Source organism: Salvelinus sp. IW2-2015, linkage group LG16, assembly GCF_002910315.2.
Source record: "Salvelinus sp. IW2-2015 linkage group LG16, ASM291031v2, whole genome shotgun sequence".
NCBI classification, from domain to species: domain Eukaryota; kingdom Metazoa; phylum Chordata; class Actinopteri; order Salmoniformes; family Salmonidae; genus Salvelinus; species Salvelinus sp. IW2-2015.
In genome coordinates, this window is record NC_036856.1 from 9,135,716 (window position 1) to 9,158,892 (window position 23,177).

A 23,177-nucleotide genomic window follows, 5' to 3' on the forward strand; every position below is an offset into this window, starting at 1 on the left:
GAGCTTTCCACACCTGGATTGTGCAACATTTGCCCATTATTCTAGTCAAAATTCTTCAAGCTCTTTCAAATCGATTGTTGATCATTGATAGACAACCATTTTCAGGTCTTGCCATAGATTTCCAAGTAGATTTATGTAAAAACTGTAACTCAGCCATTCAGAAACATTCACTGAGGGGGCTTGTAGCAAACAGGACGCATGTTTTGGAATATTTCTATTTTGTACAAGATCCCTTCTTTTCACTCTGTCAATTAGGTTCATATTGTGGGGTAACTACAATGGTGTTTATCCATCAGTTTTACCCTATCACATCCATTAAACTCTAACTGTGTTAAAGTCACCATTGGCCTCATGGTGAAATCCCTGAGAGGTTTCCTTCCTCTCCGTCAACTGAGTTAGGAAGGACGCCTGTATCTTTGTAGTGACTGGGTGTATTGATACACCATCCAAAGTGTAATTAATAACTTCACCGTGCACAAAGAGATATTCAATGTCTGCTTTTTTTATTTTACCCATCTACCAATAAGTGCCCTTCTTTGCGAGGCATTGGAAAACCTCCCTGGTCTTTGTGGTTGAATATGTGTTTGAAATTCACTGCTCAACTGAGGGACTTTACAGATAATTGTATGTGTGGTGTACAGAGATGAGGTAGCCATTCAAAAATCACATTAAACACTATTTCACACACCGAGTCCATGCAACGTATTATATGTATTATATGACTCAAGCACATTTTTTACTCCTTAACAATTTTAGGCTTGCCATAACAAAGGGGTTGAGTACTTATTGACCAAAGATATTGCAGCTTTTATTTTGTAATTTATTTGGGGGGGAAATACTCTAAAAACATAATTCAACTTTGATATGGGGTATTGTGTGTAGGCCAGTGACAAAAAAAATCTAAATAGTATGCATTTTTAATTTAGGCTCTAACAACAAAATGTGGAAAAGGTCAACGGTGTGAACACTTTCTGAAAGCACTGTACATAGCATTTACATACATCTAACACCCTTAGAACATGATGCGGTGTAGAATGCTGAGTCACACGGCCCCCTGAGATGATGTTGACTTGCTCACTAACCTTATGTCGACAAAGACACAGATATTTGAAATAACATCTATGTGGAATTGTATTGTGTAATGATGTGCATTTTGCATTGACCTGCCCACTTACCTTGTCTGTTACGGCACTCATGACGGAGTAGAGTTTGTCTGCTTTCTCCAAATAGGTCTCCTTTTGGGCCTAAAAGAGAGAGAACATACAGTCAAACAAGGTGCACAGGCCATGTCCAAAGTCAAATCCAGAAGTCAATAGTGGCGTGAGTGTGTGACAATGCCAACAAAGGGCCGACAATGACAAAAACAGAAAATAACAACAAGGGGCGTGATCCCGCTCCCCAGATTTACAGAGCGGATCACAATTGCAATGTACCGCCCCGTTTGCTGACACCCAACTGTGTGGGAGTGCTGACTTTATTTTACGGCGCGAGTCAATAAATGCAGATGGACAATATGTTGAAATGGAGGTGGGAATGGTTCAGGTGCGAAGACTACACGCCCACGAGTAGGAGTTATGCATGGCGGTGTAGAGAAGTGGTTCCCGACTCTGGTCTCGGGAGAGCTATCTTGTGGGGAGGTCTTCAGAGGTAGCTAACTACCATTAAAAAAAACACAGGTTCGTAGAATTGAGGGAGCATGGGAATAAACAGGCCAGAATACAACAATCATTAAGTCTCAAAGGAAATAATCACCTCATCTAAAAAGAGTAACACCTACTGAAAGCTATAGTGACCAAATATCTACTGCATCAGTCTTTGAAAAGTGCTGGGGGGGCGTTACACAGGTCAYGCGGCATACCACCTCGCATCCCACTGCTGGCTTGCTTCTGAAACTAAGCAGGGTTGGTCCTGGTCTGTCCCTGGATGGGAGYACAGATGCTGCTGAAAGTGGTGTTGGAGGGCCAGTAGGAGGTCATCTTTCCTCTGGTCTAAAGAACAAACAATCCAATGCCCCTGGGCAGTGATTGGGCCGTTAAACGGGTGTCCTGACGCTCTATGGTCACTAAAGATCCCATGGCACTAATCGTAAGAGTAGGGGTGTTGACCCAGGTGTCCTGGCTAAATTCTCAATCTGGCCCTCAAACCATCATGCCCACTTAATTATCCCCAGCATACATTTGGCTCATTCATTCCCCTTCTAACTATTCCCCAGGTAAATGCTGTAAAATGTGTTCTGAGTTAACTTACCTGGTCAAAAAATCATAAAATGTTTTACAATTAAAAAGCGGCATCCTATTGAACTCAAATAACACAAATTGTGACATGAATTTAGACCAGACATACCCAGTTCTTCATCAGTCCTTTATTAAATGCTGAGTAACKTGTCCTGTAGCAGCTGGAGCATGTTACAAGGGTAGGACTTTGAATGCCACTGCAGCAAATCAGACAAATTAGAGCTGTGGTGAAGGACTGCAGTTGACATACACCACACTGATGAAATCCTAAAACATCAACTGAGTCCACATACGTATCACTCCCTTGCAACAGGATCAACTTCATTTGAACAACAGAAAATGCATGGAACGCTATACATTCTCGATCGATAAAATGTATATTTGTATAATTTAAGTGAAGCAAAGCAGATGAGCCATAGCACATGAATAACATTAACTGTCTCAACCTTGAATGGAACTCATTTATACAGAATCGGGATGAACAAGGCAAGATTGTCATCAAACTACAGTGCCTTTAGTTTCTTCATGTGCACTGCTCTGTTTTAGTTAGTCTTAACTGAATAAAAATGATCTATATAAGGTCAAAGAAGCAGCTCTGTATCTTAATTACCAAATTATTTGACATTCATAATTCCAGGCTGTTCTAGATTTAACCATTTTATAAATGAAAATCACAACTTTGTTTAATTTTCGTGCCTTTTAAATTGGGGCCATGAAAAAATAAATAGTAAATTATAGGTGTTCAATACATTTTTATTTCATTGATTAAATTCTAATTGGAATGGTCAAATAGGTCATGCATTTTAAAGCTTTAACATTAAAAAAATGTTGTGATACTGTGATAAAGTTATCCCTGTATAGATTGTGTTTCATCCATTATAAATTAAGGGCTTTATACTGTATCTCAGGTCAATGATACTCAGTCGTCTTCAMCCTCCCCTAAGACGGAGAGTTAGAAAAATGTTGCTGTCCTTTTTGATGTCATAGTGTTTTCAGTGTCTTGTCATCTTCAAGCTGCCTTCCCCCAAAGAGCAATATCTGTTGGTCCACAGGGACCTGCTCCACATGCTAGACCTTGATCTTGAACTGGGACACGGTCTCAGCCGGCATCACATCGTAGGGTTTCACATTATTCAGGGTAATCTGAATCGTAGCAGGCTTTGTAATCAGCACAGACACATTGGATCCTGTACTGCAGACCATAGTAGCGCAAAGTTTTTGAATCGTCACTGATATCCTGCCCATTACTTTTTAGCTTCTGCGTGGCAATTGACACTTCAAAATGTTGGTTGATGAGACTTCTGAGATCCGCCACTGTGGTTCCTGTATGCACACTCAGGGAGTGYTTTTCCCCATTTAACAATGTGATGGTGAGGTCCATGATAGAGATTGTATAACCTGAAAATGAATTAAATGGAACATTTATTTGATGGCCCTTATAATATCACAAGTAAATCGGTGCCCAACAATAACGTAATTGTAATAACTATGAATTAACATGGCATTTTATATTATTTAGGCCTACATGATAGGCATGATTTCTAGCGCAAAATCATTCAATAGGGAATAGCAAAAATATTTWGCTTTTCATTTAATATTGTCCTAAAAGAAAGCCTTTGTTGTTATTTTGCCTGAATAGTTTTGATAAATCCGTTAATCCACAAGTATTTCAACCAGTTAACGATGACAGCTCTGTCCTCGTTTAGAGCGGAGCAGGTATTATAACAGCTGAGTGCCCCGCCCKTCAAATTAAGATTTGTTCTATCCTTGATTCACCACTTTTGGTTTCCATTCTCAGTTTCCATTCTGCTGCTGGTTACAGAAAGTTTATTTCAAGGACAGACTTTGACCAGAGTTCTAATTATGGAAGGAATAAAATAACCATTTAGAGTAATTTAATTGCACCTAATTTGACTGGGGCAAATTAGTGCACAACATTCCACACAGTAGGCCTATACTTTACCTAGGTGTACCAGACAAGAAATGAAAGTAAAACCTAGGGTTACTGTGTCTGGGAAAAAAACYTGTGATACAAAGGACAGGAATTCCATGTAGTTGTCCTACGTCAGACATATAGTGGGGTCTGAAATTATTGCCACTCTTGATAAAGATGAGGAAATTCCTCATCACAATGGGATTCGATGAGTTTTAGCCTTGGTGTGTTTGGACCATGTTAGTTTGTTGGTGATGTGGACACCAAGGAACTTCCACTACAGCCCCGTTGATGAGAATGGGGGCYTGTTCCGTCCTCCTTTTCTGTAGTCCAGAATCATTTCCTTTGTCTCYWTCACGTTGAYGGAGAGGTTGTTATCCTGGCACCACACTGCCAGGTCTCTAACCTCCTCCCTATATGCTGTCTCATTGTTGTCAGTGATCAGAGTTTTTTCTCTCTCTGGTTGCAACATGCTGGTAGAAATGAGGCAAAACGGACTTAAGTTTCCCTGCATTAAAGTCCATGACCACTAGGGGTGCCTCTAGATGAGCATTTTCTTGTTTGCTTATGGCCTTATACAGCTCATTGAGTGCCGTCTTAGTGCCAGCATCAATTTGTGGTTGTCAAAAGACAGCTACGAATAATATAGATAAACTCTTGATAGTGTGGTCTACAGCTTATCATGAGATTCTCTACCTCAGGCGAGCAAAACCTTGAGACTTCCTTAACATTAGATTTTGTGCACCAGCTGTTATTTACAAAAACACAGACCGCCACCCCTCGTCTTACCGGAGGCAGCTGTTCGATCTTGCCGATGAACCGAAAACCCAGCCAGCTGTATGTTATCCATGTCGTCGCTCAGCCACGACTKGGTGAAACACAAGATATTGCAGTTTTTATGTTCCGTTGGTAGGATAGTCTTGATCGGAGCTCATCCATTTTGTTATCCAATGWTTGCATGTTGGCTAATAGGACTGATGGTAGAGGGGGATTACTCACTTGCCGTCAGATCCGTACAAAGCACCCCGGGCCTTGCCGGGTGTCTGAAGTAAATCCTTCGCGTCCGACTCATTAAAGAAAAAAATCTTTGTCCAGTACGAGGTGAGTAATCTCTGTCCTAATATCAAGAACCTATTTTCGGTCATAGGAGACGGTGGCAGAAAGATTATGAACAAAATTAGTTATAAATAACGCAAAAAAAATACACAATTGGTTAGGAGCCTATAAAATGGCAGCCATCTCCTCCAGCGCAATGGACGTAAAAAAAAGAAATAAAAAAAAAGACGACACTGGCGAGGCCACCTCCAAGGCGATGATGGACATCTTCAACACCCATGGTTCTCCTGAGGTCCATCTTGAGTGACCGAGGTCATGAATGCTGGAACAAGGTACGGGTGTTATAGGTTATATTCTGTCACCAATGGTTTGTTTTGTTTATTTTTTGCTTTTTCATGTTACATAAATCAGATATATTTCAATATCTTACATTGTCAATAGATATCCCTTTCCTACCCCTTCCTCCAGGTTTGGATAAATGGACCAACCAGACACTCAAGACTGCCATGGGCAAGTCCCTTGACGGCTACCAGGAACGGTAGGAGAACAACCTGAAGGAAATTGTCTTTGCACACAACAGCAGCGTCCAGGCCTCCAAGATTGGACGGGAGCCGCAGCTGTTGACTAGGTAAACAATGCAATTATATATTCAATTGCATATACTGTAGTCTTTCAAATGTGATTGACTTAGTGTTATTGTTTGCCTATTGCTATTTTTGTATCACTTAACCCCCCCCCCCCCAAGCGGTATCCCATCTACCATAGCGAGAAAGCTCGGATCAATCTGATTTGCTCTGAGTCAGAGGGGGACCAGCTTATAGGCTATACCTTCCAAAACTGTTGAAAAGTACATATCTCTACATCAAATTGTCTCACAGTAAAGTTTAACCTGTGTGTTTACTTGTTTACAACACTGTTTCCTACCCTGTTCCCTTTAACTCCGCTCCTGTTCTCCAGGACCTAGGGGTTCTGCCTAACACAGATGTGGATCCACCGGATGTCCTCCATTACCAACCACCCACCAACTTTTCATTACATCATCTACGGCTACTGTTGTTGTCATGTCATTATCTGCTGAGAACCCTTTCTTGCTCCATCATACTGGGCACATAATATGTGAGATACACAGATGAACTAAAAACACTAGCACTGCAAACACTCAGAACAAAGAGAGCAGCAGTGCCTGAACATTGCAGTCTCCTTCTTCAAGTCCCCCTTCCGAAGCGACAGGCAGAACATCCCACCCACACAGGTGGTTACCCCCTCTACATTCCAAACACACGAATTCAATCTTTTTGGATATAATTGCAATGTGAGTATACAATCAAAATCTGTGAAAATAAATGAATGACAACCTTTCCAAAAAAAAGACCAGTTTATATATTATAATCTTCAATATTTCCAGGTTGGTTTTCACAGCTGTTTCACAAGGTGTTCATTATTTTAAGTTGTAAGCTATCCTTTGATGGTATTTATAAATTACTAGGACCTACAACAGATACATATATATTCAACCACAATTGTCCACTGAATCATAATAGAGGACTACTGAAATAATAGKATTTCAGTGTAGGGAAGGGCAGATTAAAATAAAAACATGCCAGCCAGACATACCAGCGTAAGAATCTAAATGATTTGCATATGAATGGAGTGGAAATTAACGGACTTTGTGATCTGTAAGGTAAGTAAACAATGTGCCAAGCAGATTACACGGTTTCTTTGCTATTTCCCAGAAAAGTAGCAACGTTTAAGACATTGATTTCATGCTGTTGTAATCTTAACAAGGTACCCAAAAGTCGTTTGAAGTAATGTTTTCCATTCTATTAGCTAAACAAAACTTGTTTAAACAGCATAATTGCTGCGGAAATCAGCCTCGTTTGCATAGCGGAGATGAAAAGAAGGTCATTTAGGCTGTAATGATCTCCACACCGTTGATATAGCAATGCACGTTAATAGTTTATCGAATCCCACTGTGAAGCAGGGGACACACACACACTTTTTAATATAAGTTCCCTATATTTTTGAGCATACAATATAGCTCAGTATTTTTATTATTTATTTTATTCAGTCAGTTTTGCTCATCTTTATCAAAAAGGTGTCAATAAATTCAGACCCGACTGTACATGTGAGCAGCTGGGAGTTCACAGGTAAGTGTAGAGGTAGTTTATTTTTATTATGCTGACCCGCAGCTGTCTAGGTCACTGCATAAACATGCAGATAAGCAGGGTTTATTTCAAAGATGAGTAATTAACTGTGAAAGCACTGGAAATTAAAGTGTGTACCGGGGAAACAAAATATTTAAATATAACAGTTTGTGGAAGGCCCTTTCCTGTTTCAGCATAACAACGCCCCTGTGCACAAAACGAGGTCCATACAGAAATGGTTTGTTGAGATCGGTGTAGAAGAACTTGACTGCCCGTCCTCACAAATGATCGTGGCTGAATGGAAGCAAGTCCCTGCAGAAATGTTCCAACATCTAGTGGAAAGCCTTCCTAGAACAGTGGAGGCTGTTATAGCAGCAAAGGGAGGACCAACTCCATATTAATGCCCATGATTTTGGAATGAGATGTTCGAAGAGCAGTGTCCACATACTTTTGGTCATGTAGTGTAGGTCAATACCATGCTCCCCGACACAACAGCGCCCCACACACACACAGTTTCAGCTCCTTCCCACACCCATCAGCTGTTCCTCAATGAGAGGAGTTAAAACCCTTCCTATCGCCATTTGTGTTATCTACCCGTTTCCTTAATCTTCCCTTGAACGCAGTACTCTGCCCCCACCCCAGAGGAACTGTCCAATTAGCCTTACATGGAGATACCCCCAACCCTGCCCCCCACCAGAGAAGCCACAGGGAACCACCCCAGCCTCTGTTCCAGGAGAACCCCCCTGGAGAGTGACTGTCCCCCAGCATGGCTTTATCTCCCCTCCCTCTCCCTGACCCTTCACCCCAGGCAGCCAGCTCGCTAATGGGTTCTCTCGCTCCCTCTCTTCTCTGGACCCGGGCCAGACGGGCCAAACCCACACAGTTTGTGACGGTTGGTGCTGAGCATTTAGTGTTTTTTGAGGTCGGTTTGCTTTCGGTTGGATTATGAAAAAAAATCATGGTTTGATGTCTAATAGTTATTATATATTTTTTTACAATAAATGCACTCTGCATTATGTGGGTAACCATGATTTTTTCACATTACTCTCCCTCAATAAAGTTTTTCAATTGTGTATATTACATTTGTTTTATTATTTCATTCCAAGTCATCATCTCATCTCTATAGAGCTGCTGGCTATGCTGTCTGATAAAATCACAAGTAGTAGTTCTTCAAAGTAAATATGGCATACTTTTATGACTGCTGAATACCAACTATCAATCACTTAGATAATGTATTTTTAGGTAGAGATACCTCGCGAAGCAACTGCTCTCTATCCCGCATTCTTCTCTGTGCTTTTAATTGAACCTTTATTTAACAAGGCCAGTCAGAACAAATTATTACTTACAATGAGGGCCTTTCCCAGCCAAACCCGGACGATGCTGGGCCAAATTGTGCACCGCTCTATGGGATTCCCAATCACAGCCGGATGTGATGCAGCCTGGATTCGAACCAGATATTGCAGTGACACCTCTTGCACTAAGATGCAGTGTCTTAGACCACTGCGCCACTCGGGAGGTTAGTTTGCCCCACACTAACCTAACGTAGAAGAAACACACAGACGGGACAAGTAGGCACGCAATGGATTATGATCATTGTAGTTAGTTCAACGCAGAAAACGTGGGCATTATGTAGAATATTGGCCGGTTGGAAACTACAACTCCCTTTTACATCGCACAGTTCAGGCTTGATCTGATCTATCTCTATAGAAACTGCGCAATGTGCGCACAGTAAAAAAAACTAAATGGAATTTAAATAATTGAACCTATGTTGGTCAATTAGTTGTTTAACAACAGAAAAATAACAGAAATTTCAGTTAATCACTCAGCACTTGTGACAGTAGAATGACTTCTCCACTTACTGCAGTGTAGCAGCACATTCGCACACAAATTCATGTGTAGGCACTCGCATGCACACATACAAACACACCCACAGACCCATGTACACACGCCAGAAGAAAGCAAATAAGGAAAACTAAAAAGTAATAATTTGTAATTGTTTGCGGTGTAATTTGCACGCAGCACGGCGCACGATCAGAAAGAGTGTGTTGTGATGACGGGCATGCCCAAGGGGCACGACGGCAATATCGTTTTTTGGAAATCCTATTAGTATTAATATATTTTTTCTAATAATTCTCTGTGTTTCTTTGGCTTTCGGAGCACGGGTGAAAAGCTCATTTCTCGACAGCGACAGTTATAAACCCAGCAGCTCCGAGATTAGCCATTATGGAAATAAGCGACCTATGAGAAAGCGAGGGAAGGGGGGAGAGAGAGAGAGAGAGAGAGAGAGAGAGACAGAGAGAGAACGAGAGACAGAAGAGACAGAGAAGAACAGAGGAGACAAGAGAGACAAGAGACAGCAGACAGAGACAGAGACAAGAGACAGAGACAGAGACAGAGGAGAGAGAGAGAGGAAGAAAGAGCGAGAGAGAGAGAGAGAGAGAGAGAGAGAGAGAGAGAGAGAGAGAGAGAGAGAGAGCGATAGGAGGGAAAAAACTGGGCCAGCACAGTGCTAAGCGAAGGGTAGAAACCCTGAGTGGGCAGGTGGTAGGTAATTCAAAGACCCCTCCATTACCATTTCATATAGCCTTGTGTAATGGATTTTGACACTGCCAGGATTACGTGTGCCACTAACAGCTGTCTCGTCACCACATTGCAGCAATTCATTTAGAGTGGGTGGTTACGGGGAGAAGTAAAGTTACCTACAGTAAGCAAAAACAGATGCTTACTATACATATGCTTAAATTCTAATCCCCTCAAGGCATGGATTCATTGCAAGAGTTATTGACACCAGGTATGTAAATAAACTGCCAGGTCGTGCTCATGATTGTCCTGTGATATCAGTGATGGGACAGCTGCTTATAACTGACAAACATCGAACAAATTCAGATTAAATACCTTACCTTCTCATTCCCTTTTAAAATCATAGCACCAACGATTTAGCCACGGCGGCCCACCGCTACTAAATAAATGTAGGGGAAACACTGATGATAAACCAAAAATGATGACCTGGGTGTGGGGGGCCAGGCGCAGGCACACTCCTCCGGTCTCCACGCCCTCGCCCTGTTCTGAGGGGTTGAGGTGGCGGCTGAAGCGGGGCAGGGGGATGCCCGGGCGGCTGTCAGGCAGGAACATGTTGGCAGGGGCAGGGATGATGAGGGCATTTGTGACTGGACCTGTGAGGGAGAGAGGAGTAAGAGTAAGGAGAGAGAAGGGCACAGGCAGAACTGGCGAAAGGAGGGAGAGCAGGAAAGAAAGAGAGATGAACATGAACACCCTCAGCCCCCCCCTTGTAATTATCTAAGTGGGGGAGACGTTTTCTTTATGTGCTCCATCATTCCCTCCCTCCCTCCCCCCACCGTGTTCACATCCGCCATAACTGGGGCATGGTCAGAGTTTTACAAGAGACTTTGAACAGTGTCATTGATGCTGAGCGTAACGAGATACCCGGAAAACACGGCTCTCGTTTCCCATTAAAAAGCTTAAGAGAACACGCTCCGCTTTGAGGAGTTGATTATTTTGTATTTTTTTGAAACGCACCAAGGTCGAGGAGCACCCAGGCTTCTTACAGTGATGGGGCGAAATAGATCCAAGCTTCTGTACGTCCTTTTGATGAGTTTGTGCTGTCAAGCGCTTTGGAAAGCAAGCATGAGCTGTCGTTTTCTACTACGTCCATACAAACAGCAAGCCATCTACATCGTGAACCTTTACATGAAAGTTGAAGTGCTTCTAAGGAATCGAAGCGGCACGCCGCCAACCTGCAAACCTCACCTGCCTGAAGGGAATGAGGAAAGATGAAAGTGGAGAGGGGGGAATCGAGGACTTGAACTACAAATCTCTACTCGGCGCCCCACAACCCTTCGACTAGCCTTCCTTACTTACGGCAGAGCCTTGCTTTCTAAAACGGAAATAATAACTTTCTGACAAAGCCCACTTCCTGTCAATATTTTTTTTTACGATGCCAACACTTACATGAGCTTTAGTGCTCTTAAACTCAAACAGACAATCTTTTATATGCCTATTACTGTCAGTCTTCCACAAGCGGCCATCAAATCATCCGAATTGCCCATCTGTCCGCCAGGATAGAAACATCTTCCCCAGGGTATTGGCGGCTAGACGGGGAGGGGGGATTTCAGCAGGGGCATCCAGGTATCTTCTGCATGCCCCGAATCGAGCGCTAGTTCACAAGAAACGAATGGAGAGAATATAAATTCGATGGGGGCTCTGACACAGACTAATTCCAACTGATGGCCTTAGGTGAGAGCCATCTCAGCGCAGAGAGGACCATAATCACAAATCATTGCGCCACTGAGCTCATATGGTGACTCCTTTTTCACATTACCAAAAGAGAAAAAAAGGCCCAGGCTAAAATAGAGTTGCAATACACTATGTCAGAATGGATCTAAATGTATGATAAACCTAMGCTGGGTTTATCTATTATCAAACACAACAGCTACGTTTTAACTTAGAAATAGGCAGGCCTGAAGCAGAAAAAGGACATTAACATGAGCCCCACAAGGCCTACTTCACCCATGCTCTACCAAGGTTTTCCAGCACACAACTTTGACCTACTACAGTAGTTATGTTGGTGTACTGTACTTCAAACTTGTGTAGGCAGGTTGCTTAGGATTCAAACCTTTTCAAACATCCTAATTCATACTCTTAGAGGAGGTGCTCCCACAATAATGTGATTTATACCACATACAATATAGAGCTGGGCCATATGGATAAAATTACAAATCTTGATAAATTGCCTGAATTGATGCGATAACGATAAATAGAACGATACGTTTATAACATTGTGCACAAGTTTTTATTTATTTATTATCCTTTTAACTAGTCCTACTAGTTTGATGGTTGCAGCCATCAATGGTCCCATTAACAATCACCCATATTAGCAAACTTATTTAATTAGAAATTTCACATTGCTTTAGTATAGGCTACTTATCGTAATGAACTTCAGCAAAATGCTTGCGATAAGTGAGGTCGGTGTCTATAATTTTTGGTTTATCATCAGTGTTTCCCCTATATTTATTTAGTAGCGGTGGGCCGGCGCAGATTATTTTTGAAATGTAAAGAAATTGGGATGGTAAACTTAAACGACTAAAGCCAGATATAAAGTACGTAGAAAAGATAATGGCGCTATATCTTCTCTAAATAAGATCATCTTTGAGAACTAACAAGCASCAAAATAAAACACTTTTGTTGCTTGAGTCACTCAGATGGCATAAGAACACAGCATAAGTCATGTCAAAATGTGAAGAATTGCAGGAAATTTGCTTTAAAACAGCAACATTTTATCTCAGAGGAGGGCATTTCATATTTTAGATCGGAGACCGCACCATTGGCCATGCCCACTACAACGGTATGATACATCAGGTATGATATGGCAGACATACTTGCTGTCTTGTAACCTTAATACATTTTTATAATAGCGTAAAGAACATGTGAATTTGATATTAAGCCGAACTTTAAAATCCCAGTTTAAAAGGAAAACACAACTCAGACCAAACTGATAAATCAATAGATCTGAGTTTCGTATATACAGTAGTAGTCCATGTTACTCAATAACACTATAATATTCAGAGCGACTTACAGCAAATGTTTCACCCTGTAGGGTCGGGGATTCGAACCAGCGAGCTTTTGGCTACTGGCCCATCGCTCTAACCACTAGGCTACTTGACTGGTCCTTGAAGGCATAGATATCTTTCTTATATCTCGTCCGTCCTAGCTGGCTGGAGGCCAGCATTCATTAGTCGAGATTAGTCATTTCACAACGTTTGTTTTTCATTAGGTCATCAACATCCATTTGGAACATCCCTCATCTCACTATTAGGTTGACATTAACCAGCTCTGTATCGCACAGTGGAGTACGCTCTACGCACATCCATTTTGTCTCCGGTGCATCGTAAGAGAAGGTAATCAGGGTAATCTGTCAAGTTACGCGAATAAGTCTTTGGGTGTTGTAGCCCAGGAGTAATCATACTTGACTTGAGTGAAAATGGTCAAAACACTGTTAGCCATTCTAACTTTATGAGAAGACTTGACTTTTTGGCAGCATTAAATCAGTCTGCAGCTATCCATCCTACATTACATTCTCTTGTAATTCCCGGAGGTTAGAGAGAGGGGCAGTGAAAGAAAGAGTGTGTCAGAGATCGAAAAGAAAAATGGAATCATTCAAATGAACGTAGGATATAGCATCAAACGTCATTGCATATGCAAACGCGAATTAACTTCCTGTCTCTTGAGACGCTAAACACAGACCCAAAAAGTGCCGACTGGAACAAATTGCCAGTTGTGCGTTGGCGTAGTTGGCTGAGCTTCACTGTAAAATGGTTGCAGTCAAGAAGACAAATACCTCAATAAAAACAAAAGGTTCCCTCAGTGCGCCCATGCAATCTAATTAACTGGCCCCGCTTAGTTAGCATCATAGACTGAAAAATAAACACCAGTGGAAAAGAGAAAGTATTCATGAGTAGAATATGGACATCTTGAGGGAGCGTGTACTGTACACACGCTGACACTGTAATTCTAATCTATCGAGGGCAGATAACACACCCAATGGAAAGCGCTCCAGGATGAATGCTACTCCTTAAAGGGTGTATGACACATTTTAACAGGGCAAACTGTTACAAAACTCAACCACCCAGTAACCTATTACACAACCAATAGCAATCTCATTTCACCTCATTTTAAAAACAATTTCTCTGTGACATAACTCTCGGAGAACCACTAAGTGCACTTGCCATAGAACATATCGGTGTCATCTCTCTGGCASTGGCACTGCAAAAATTGCACACARGTTCAGCATTTTAGACAGTGTAGCTATCCTATGACATTATTTTGCAACAAAAAGTTCTGACAAACAAATTACACGTCACAACATTTTCGWTAGCGTGATAAATAGACAAGGTGATTTGCAAGGTATTGGCCTATTCATCACAGCTGTAATATCATAATAATAACCAGCAGTTTGTAACGTAAAACATGAGGCAGGGATGGATTGATCAGTGCTTGTTCATTCAACATACAACCCGTTAGCTGTCAAACTCAATGCCTATCCAGGGGAGTAGCCTACCTAGGGCTGTGGCAGTCATGCAAATAACTGCCAGTCTAAATGGTGATTGACCGTTATTTCAAATAAATATGTTCAGCATCTCCGGCATCCACGCATTGCCTACAAGCCACTGATGTGGACATTTGGAACATATACATTTTGAAAAGTAGAATAAATCCATTTAATATAGCCTATGCCATCACAAAAAAAATCTATAATTTATTTTAGGCAGGTCTAAAGAAACATGAGGTGAAGAATATGTAGCCTATTTGAGAAGAACAGAATAGCATATTCTGAGTCCTTATGTTATACCCTGATCTGGCTATGCCATATGGCTGTGGGCTACACTAGTTCATTTAGCAGGCAAGATTTGCTTATAATTCCTGTGGTATTATTTTATAGTAAGACAATTGAACATAGCTGAATAAAATAGAAAGGATATTTTTATCAAACGATTTCAGAGGGAATGCGCACATGCGGGTATTCTGTGTTAATAATATTCAAAACTCTATTTATATATATATTATTTTTTACATGTGATTGCGCAATGACTGGGCTTCTAAGAACACATTTCACTAGGCTCTCTGTAGACTATGGGCTCTCCAACCGTGTTCCAGGGGTCTTGGGCTTATAGGCTACGTTACGAGTTATTTGGCCACTTATCAAACCATATATGGGCTAGGCGACATGATGCATGCGAATACGATAAAATAAAAGACTGCATGCGCTGTTTCATGCCTTGGTCTACACACTCTGGGCAACATTCACAAGTGATAATATTTTCACCCATCAGACTATCCTGAATTTAATCTTGTTTTTACATATACTAAATAATGTGTGATTTAGAATGGTCCATTATCATGTAAAAAAAATAATAAATAAATAGCCTCATCCGTATGCACTTGAATTTCCAGTGATTCATTTTCATGCCAGCCAGGTAGGCTGTGCCAGTTGTAAAGGGAAGCAATGTGCTTAATATTAGGAAAGTTGAGAAATAAATATAGTAAGCCTATAGAAAGCTGATGGGATCCTCCTCTTTTTAATAAAGGCCATCAAAACTCTTTTCTCACGAAATTACATAGCCTATAGAAATGTTGTGCAACATGGGCTTATAGGAACACATTTCATTCCATGCATCAACCAGCTATGCGGAGTTGGCTCAGGTGATCCCTATCCCGCTCATACTCAATGCCAGGGCTCTCATGAATTGTTTGATTTGATTGCATTTGCATTGACGTGATGGTAATATGGTCATCGTAACAGCCCTAAGCCTTCTCATACGTCCAAAAGATTACTGACTGGGAGATTACTGACTGGCCTCATCTTAAAAAACAACATGGTCTCTGCCTAGAAAACTCCTCGGACCAGTTAGCCTATTATTCGAGCTATTATTGGAGGGACAGCACAGCACACAAACAAGGCAGAAGGGGGAAAGGGGTTAGCAGCCCACGGGATCACTGGGCACCAGGGCTATAGCTGCGCACATTTTCCACCTCTCAAAACGTAGGCTACTTCTAATAAAGTTAACAAAGCACTCGCCAGTCCAGCTAGCTAGCTAGTGTAATGAATAGCCAGATGCTGATATGTCAATAACAAAAAAATGTGCAAAGCTGGGGGACATGGAAATAAAATGCACCATTCTCCTGACTGATGGACCGGGCACCACTTATAAGATGTGAGTGCCCTCGTCTCTACATTTCAATGCCACAGCAAACTTCCAGTAACTAGGGTTACTGTAGACTAGGCTAATTATTGTACTGTGGTCACAGTATTGACAACAGAAATGCTACAATAATTTCAATGAATCAATAAAGAAGTTAAAGGGAAAAGCTACCTTTGGCTGGCTGTCACGTTCCAATAGGCCTAAATAGGGCTGGGCGATAAGGCCTAATAATCATATTTGTACAATTTTCTACATTGTAGAATAATAGCGAAGACATCAACACTATGAAATAACACATATGGAACCATGTAGTAACCAAAAAAAGTGTTAAACAAACCAAAATTTATTTTAGATTCTTCAAAGTAGCCACCCTTTGCCTTGATGACAGCTTTGCAAACTCTTGGCATTCTCTCGACCAGCTTCACCTGGAATGATTTTCCAAAAGTCTTGAAGGAGTTCCCACATATGCTGAGAAGTTGTTGGTTGCTTTTCCTTCAGTCTGCGGTCCAACTCATCCCAAACCATCTCAATTGGGTTGAGGTCAGGTGATTGTGGAGGCCAGGTCATCTGATGCAGTACGCCATCACTCTCCTTCTTGGTAAAAAATCCCTTTCGGTAATTGTCCAGTTAAAAAACAAATTATAGACCCACTAAGCGCAAACCAGATGGGATGGCGTATCGCTGCAGAATGCTGTGGTAGCCATGCTGGTTAAGTGTGCCTTAAATTCTAAATAAATCACAGACAGTGTCACCAGCAAAGCACCCCCACACCACCTCCTCCATGCTTCACAGTGGGAACCACACATGAAGAGATCATCCATTCAACTACTCTGCGTCTTACAAAGACACGGCGGTTGGAACCAAAAATCTCAAATTTGACTCATCAGACCAAAGGACAGATTTCCACTGGTTTAATGTCCATTGCTCGTGTTTCTTGGCCCAAGTAAGTCTCTTCTTCTTATTGGTGTCCGTTAGTAGTGGTTTCTTTGCAGCAATTTGACCATGAAGACCTGATTCACGCAGTATCCTCTGAACAGTTGATGTTGAGATGTGTCTGTTACTTGAACTCTGTGAAGCATTTATTTGGGCTTCAATCCGAGGTGCAGTTAATTGTAATTAACTTATCCTCTGCAGCAGAGGTAACTTTGGGTATTCCTTTCCTGTGGCGGTCCTCATGAGAGCCAGTTTCATCATAGCGCTTTTTGCGACTGCACTTGATGAAACTTTCAAAGTTCTTGACATTTTCCGGATTGACTGACCTTCATGTCTTAAAGTAATGGACTGATTCTTTGCTTATTTCAGCTGTTGACATAATATGGACTTGGTCTTTTACCAAATAGGGCTATCTTCTGTATACCACACCTACCTTGTCACAACACAACTGATTGGCACAAACGCATTAAGGAAAGAAATTCCACAAATTCACTTTTAACAAGGCAAACCTGTTAATTGAAATGCATTCCAGGTGACTACCTCATGAAGCTGGCTGAGAGAATGCCAAGAGTGTGCAAAGCTGTCATAAAGGGTGGCTACTTTCAAGAATCTCAATATACACTGCTCAAAAAAATAAAGGGAACACTTAAACAACACAATGTAACTCCAAGTCAATCACACTTCTGTGAAATCAAACTGTCCACTTAGGAAGCAACACTGATTGACAATACATTTCACAAGAGTGGAACTACACTGTCTAAGAAAAGTATTTCAGTTCGCTAATGCCCAAGTTTCACCAAAATGATGGAAAATATGCTTTTTCTGTGTATATGCATGACTTAAAGCACTGCTCAACACTAAAATAACACATCCTAGATCTGAATGAATGAAATATTCTTATTAAATACTTTTTTCTTTACATAGTTGAATGTGCTGACAACAAAATCACACAAAAATGATCAATGGAAATCAAATTTATCAACCCATGGAGGTCTGGATTTGGAGTCACAATCAAAATTAAAGTGGAAACCACACTACAGGCTGATCCAACTTTGATGTAATGTCCTTAAAACAAGTCAAAATTAGGCTCAGTAGTGTGTGTGGCCTCCACGTGCCTGTATGACCTCCCTACAACGCCTGGGCATGCTCCTGATGAGGTGGCGGATGGTCTCATGAGGGATCTCCTCCCAGACCTGGACTAAAGCATCCGCCAACTCCTGGACAGTCTGTGGTGCAACGTTGGGGTTGGTGGATGGAGCGAGACATGATGTCCCAGATGTGCTCAATTGGATTCAGGTCTGGGGAACAGGCGGGCCAGTCCATAGCATCAATGCCTTCCTCTTGCAGGAACTGCTGACACACTCCAGCCACATGAGGTCTAGCATTGTCTTGCATTAGGAGGACCCAGGGCCAACCGCACCAGCATATGGTCTCACAAGGGGTCTTAGGATCTCATCTCGGTACCTAATGGCAGTCAGGCTACCTCTGGCGAGCACATGGAGGGCTGTGCGGCCCCCCAAGAAATGCACCCCACACAATGACTGACCCACCGCCAAACCGGTCATGCTGGGGATGTTGCAGGCAGCAGAACGTTCTCCACGGCGTCTCCAGACTCTGTCACGTCTGTCAAGTGCTCAGTGTGAACCTGCTTTCATCTGTGAAGAGCACAGGGCGCCAGTGGCGAATTTGCCAATCTTGGTGTTCTCTGGCAAATGCCAAATGTCCTGCACGGTGTTGGGCTGTAAGCACAACCCCACCTGTGGACGTCGGGCCCTCATACCACCCTCATGGAGTCTGTTTCTGACCGTTTGAGCAGACACATGCACATTTGTGGCCTGCTGGAGGTCATTTGGCAGGGCTCTGGCAGTGCTCCTCCTTGCACAAAGGCGGAGGTAGCGGTCCTGCTGCTGGGTTGTTGCCCTCCTACGGCCTCCTCCACGTCTCCTGATGTACTGGCCTGTCTCCTGTAGCGCCTCCATGCTCTGGACACTACGCTGACAGACCAGCAAACCTTCTTGCCACAGCTGGCATTGATGTGCCATCCTGGATGAGTTGCACTACCTGAGCCACTTGTGTGGGTTGTAGACTCCGTCTCATGCTACCACTAGAGTGAAAGCACTGCCAGCATTCAAAAGTGACCAAAACATCAGCCAGGAAGCATAGGAACTGAGAGTGGTCTGTGGTCCCACCTGCAGAACCACTCCTTTATTGGGGGTGTCTTGTTAATTGCCTATAATTTCCACCTGTTGTCTATTCCATTTGCACAACGCATGTGCAATTTATTGTCAATCAGTGTTGCTTCCTAAGTGGACAGTTTGATTTCACAGAAGTGTGATTGACTTGGAGTTACATTGTGTTGTTTTAAGTGTTCCCTTTATTTTTTTGAGCAGTGTATGTTTATTCTATAATCCAAATATGTGTATGATTGAAAAGCATACAGTAGTTCAAAAGTCTGTTTATATTGATATGTTCAGTAATTTGATCACAATCTGACTATCCTATTTGACTGCTCATACAGGGCTGGCTGTAGCTTAGTGGTTAGAGCGTTGGACTAGTAACCGAAAGGTTGCAAGATCGAATCCCCGAGCTGACAAGGTAAAAATCTGTTGTTCTGCCCCTGAACAAGGCAGTTAAACCCACTGTTCCTAAGCAGTCATTGAAAATAAGAATTTGTTCTTAACCGACTTGCCTAGTTAAATAAAGGTTAAAAAAAAAATACATTTTACCTAGAGTTTCAATATCTCTGGCTCAGATAGTCACCATTTTACGAGGTAAAGTTTTCCTGGTTGAGTGGGGTCTCCCGCAGTTTTGTCAGATGGTCTATGTCATCTGAGAAAAGTCTTTGGTGGCGCTACAGGTCAGAACTGTAGCTGAGAAATGAATTGTCATCTTTTCTGTATATTTGCATGTCTTAAACCATTCCTGTATATAAAAAAAAAACATTACGCCCATTTTCACCATATTTGACCTTTAATTCTTTGAAAATGGCCTTACAAATCCTAATTTAACATGACATCCAGACAAACTTCATCCCATCATTGTTTGATCTAGCACGGATGACCACCTGTAACAAGCAACAACAAAAAAAGCAAAGCAGTTTTTCTATGTTGGCTGGTCTACTATCCTGAAATTTGTTGTGTTACGATGTTCCAGTAGAGGAAAAGTGATAAAATCATATTAGGTTCAGGATAAAGGGTCATCAAAATAAATAACCTGAACGAATGAGAAAGTGTTGGAAAAGAAGGTAGGGAAATGGAGTGAATGGGCAGAGAAGGAGAGGGGGTGGGGGATCGAGAGTATGTTTGCCAGTTCAGCCAGGCTTGTAGGACAAACATGTGGCAGTGAGACAGAGACACCCTTTTGTTCAAGCTACATGATTGAAAATACATTGAGGAAAGTCGCCAAAGGAATTAGAGTAGGTACAGTAAATCTTTTGGATTCCTGCCTTTGACAAAATGGCTTGCAATACTGCCCTGTACCCACCAGTACAACCCCGGTAAACATAATACCACAAACATGTCCCAGTAACTCTCAGTTTTGATATTAGACCTATGCAATTCACAAATAGCCTACTACACACCGCATTGACGTAACACTGAAAGCAGTGACGTAACACATTTATAGCAGTGTTTAGTTATTATACGACTTACATTTTCCTTCACCAAAAACTATAGCGTGCTTACAATAGTGGAAGCAGGCCGTGGCAACCTCTGTCATCTCAGCTTATCAGGGTGGACACAGGAAGACAAAAAGGTGGAAAGTCACCAATTTGTCAAAGCATTAATCTTCGCTCCCACTTTAAATCTTTACATCAGCAGCTAAATTGACAAAGGGAGGGAGGGAAGCTGTAATTCCTCATCAGCGCACCCAGATTGCTGCCAGAGTCATTTCACGCCAGGGGAGGGAGGTTAAAAAGGAAAAGAACATGGTGGGTGTTGATTTATCGCTCCCCGACGTATGCACAGAGCAGGCAACCTTCAACTGTTAAATCGCTTGGCATACCAAATCCCCTCTCAAAGGAGAGTTTTGCTTAGGAAATGCACAGCCATATAGACTCGGCAACTCTGCCTGGCATTTCACTCTGAAAGTGGAGACCCAAAACTATTCAGTTGAGCGCGTTTGTTTGACTCGGCCTGCTCCCCTCGTCTTTGGCCTGTCACTTTGAGGAGTTGCATTCAGACACTTCTCCCTGGGCTCCTGAGATTAAATTCCATTGGCTAACCTCAGGAGGTCAATCTCAGAGGCTGCATTACCGATTCGCTGATTGACAAACCACTTGGGATACATAAGAATTTGTTTCTATTTACGATTGAAGAGGCATCGCATCACTGATATTGAGGGTGAAACTGACAAAACGTCAATGTAATTAAAAGCAGTGTCCTCATTTGCATAGTGTAGCCAAAACAAACATTACTGAGCAGAATTAGTAAGGTACTGGGAGTGAAATGTAAAGTCAAAGGCTTGAGACACGGCATCCATTGGTTAACAATCATAACTAGGCCTACAAAAAGCTTGGACGGATATCTTCTTGGTAGTCGGTTACATTTGTTGAATCCATTTTAAGAAATTCTGACATGGTTGACTCAATTATCTTGGCCGAAAACCACCTTTTTGTGACAGATTTTGCCTGGGCTTTTCTGCTGCTTGTTAGTTTTTTTTTAAAATCGCTCTGGTGCAAATGTTACAATTATGTGGAACATTTTCAAAAATCTCTACAAAACTCAAAATCATTTCATCAAAAAGGCAGTTGTTTCAAAACACTAAGCACATTTTCAATTGACTAAGTACATAAAAGAAAATCAGTCACTTTTTAACCAAACTTAAAATCAAGTGTTATCTAGAAATACATGATTCACATGTTCATATAAAAAGTTATTGCCTTTCACAATGCAATGCGCCCATTGCTTTTGATATGATTCTCCTCTTTTGTTAAAGAAACGCAGCTAAGTTCCATCTGTTTGTCAACTAAGCTAGCTAGTAGAGCTAGCTAGCAGGGAAGCTACGTTGGATAAATCAGTTTATCAAGTCACCGGCAAGTGGCTACATGCATGAGTGCTTTTTTTGTTCTGGAGTACAGAGATACTGTTTTGTTTTTCCAACTTTCTCACTATCTATTACCGGAGTGTGCGTCTGTCTGGCAGTGTTTCATAGCGAATCACGTTACAAAATAAGTTGTGGCGGGACACAAGAGGCTCGTGAATGGGTTTTTGAATTTTGGAATATTTTCAAGTGGCAAGTGTGCATCCTCTCAATTGAATTCTCATTTTGCCTAAAACAATGGCAGACTCAAGTGATCACTGTCAAACATATCAGCAAGTGTCCACTTGACAAAAGGGCTGAGGGGCCATGTGTTCTTTAAACATAACATTGGCGATGTGTTGTCTTATGTAAACAAGTTAGAGGTGCTGCACAATGGGCAGGTCTGTGTCACTGTCTAGGTTGATTCTGCTGCTACGATTGGATAGAGTGCAATCAGCCCAGCTGTTTTTCTGTGCATGACAATTCTCCCTAGCCCCGTTCCCATTCCGTGTTCATGGGCATGATTGAAATCAAAAGCCAACAGTCAAAGATCTAGGAACATCCCAGTTTCTTGAAATCTCACAAAAATCAGATTTGGAAGATACTGACCTTATGACCAAAATTATGCTCTTTACAATTTTAGTGTATTTTGACATTAGAATAAATTATTGACTTATATCGATGCTACACAGGCCATTTTCAACTAGAGTTGGCACTTGAGTTTAGCTCCTCTTTAAAGTAAAAATGTAAAACACCTGCATGAGACAGGAAACCAAACTGCTTTCTCAACTAAATTGCCAGTGGGTAGGTATCTCCTTGTTCTGTCTTATCTGAGATTCAGCATCAACATTTCTGCTGGATCATTATTTACCTTGTCATGATGTTCAGCAGAAAAGAAGATTAATCTACAAGAGAATGAATATTGTATTACCAGAAGTCACTTGGACAGGCTCAGCCTTCTGCTATACAAGCTTTAACATTTGATGTGGTGTGCTAAATTGCCATGCTCATTGAGCATGAAAGCCCAGATAAAAAAAATAAAATTAAACTGCGGCTCTACTTTCATGTTTGGAAGGAGCACAGCTTTATGTCCCAATTTTTGTTAGTCTTTCAGCCAACAAGGTAATTGAATAATGCATTT

General features: G+C 41.7%; 1 protein-coding gene across 1 annotated transcript in view; it reads right to left on the minus strand.

The window, feature by feature from the left end:
- The window catches only part of LOC111975549 (WD repeat-containing protein 18), a 90,820-nt gene that overhangs the window by 7,810 nt on the left and 59,833 nt on the right, over positions 1–23,177 (minus strand). The window contains exons 8-9 of the mRNA XM_024003884.2: positions 10,374–10,540; positions 1,176–1,244 (exon numbers count right to left, since the gene is read on the minus strand). Coding sequence (XP_023859652.1) covers positions 1,176–1,244; positions 10,374–10,540 — 236 coding nt within the window. The remainder of the gene's footprint in view (positions 1–1,175; positions 1,245–10,373; positions 10,541–23,177) is intronic.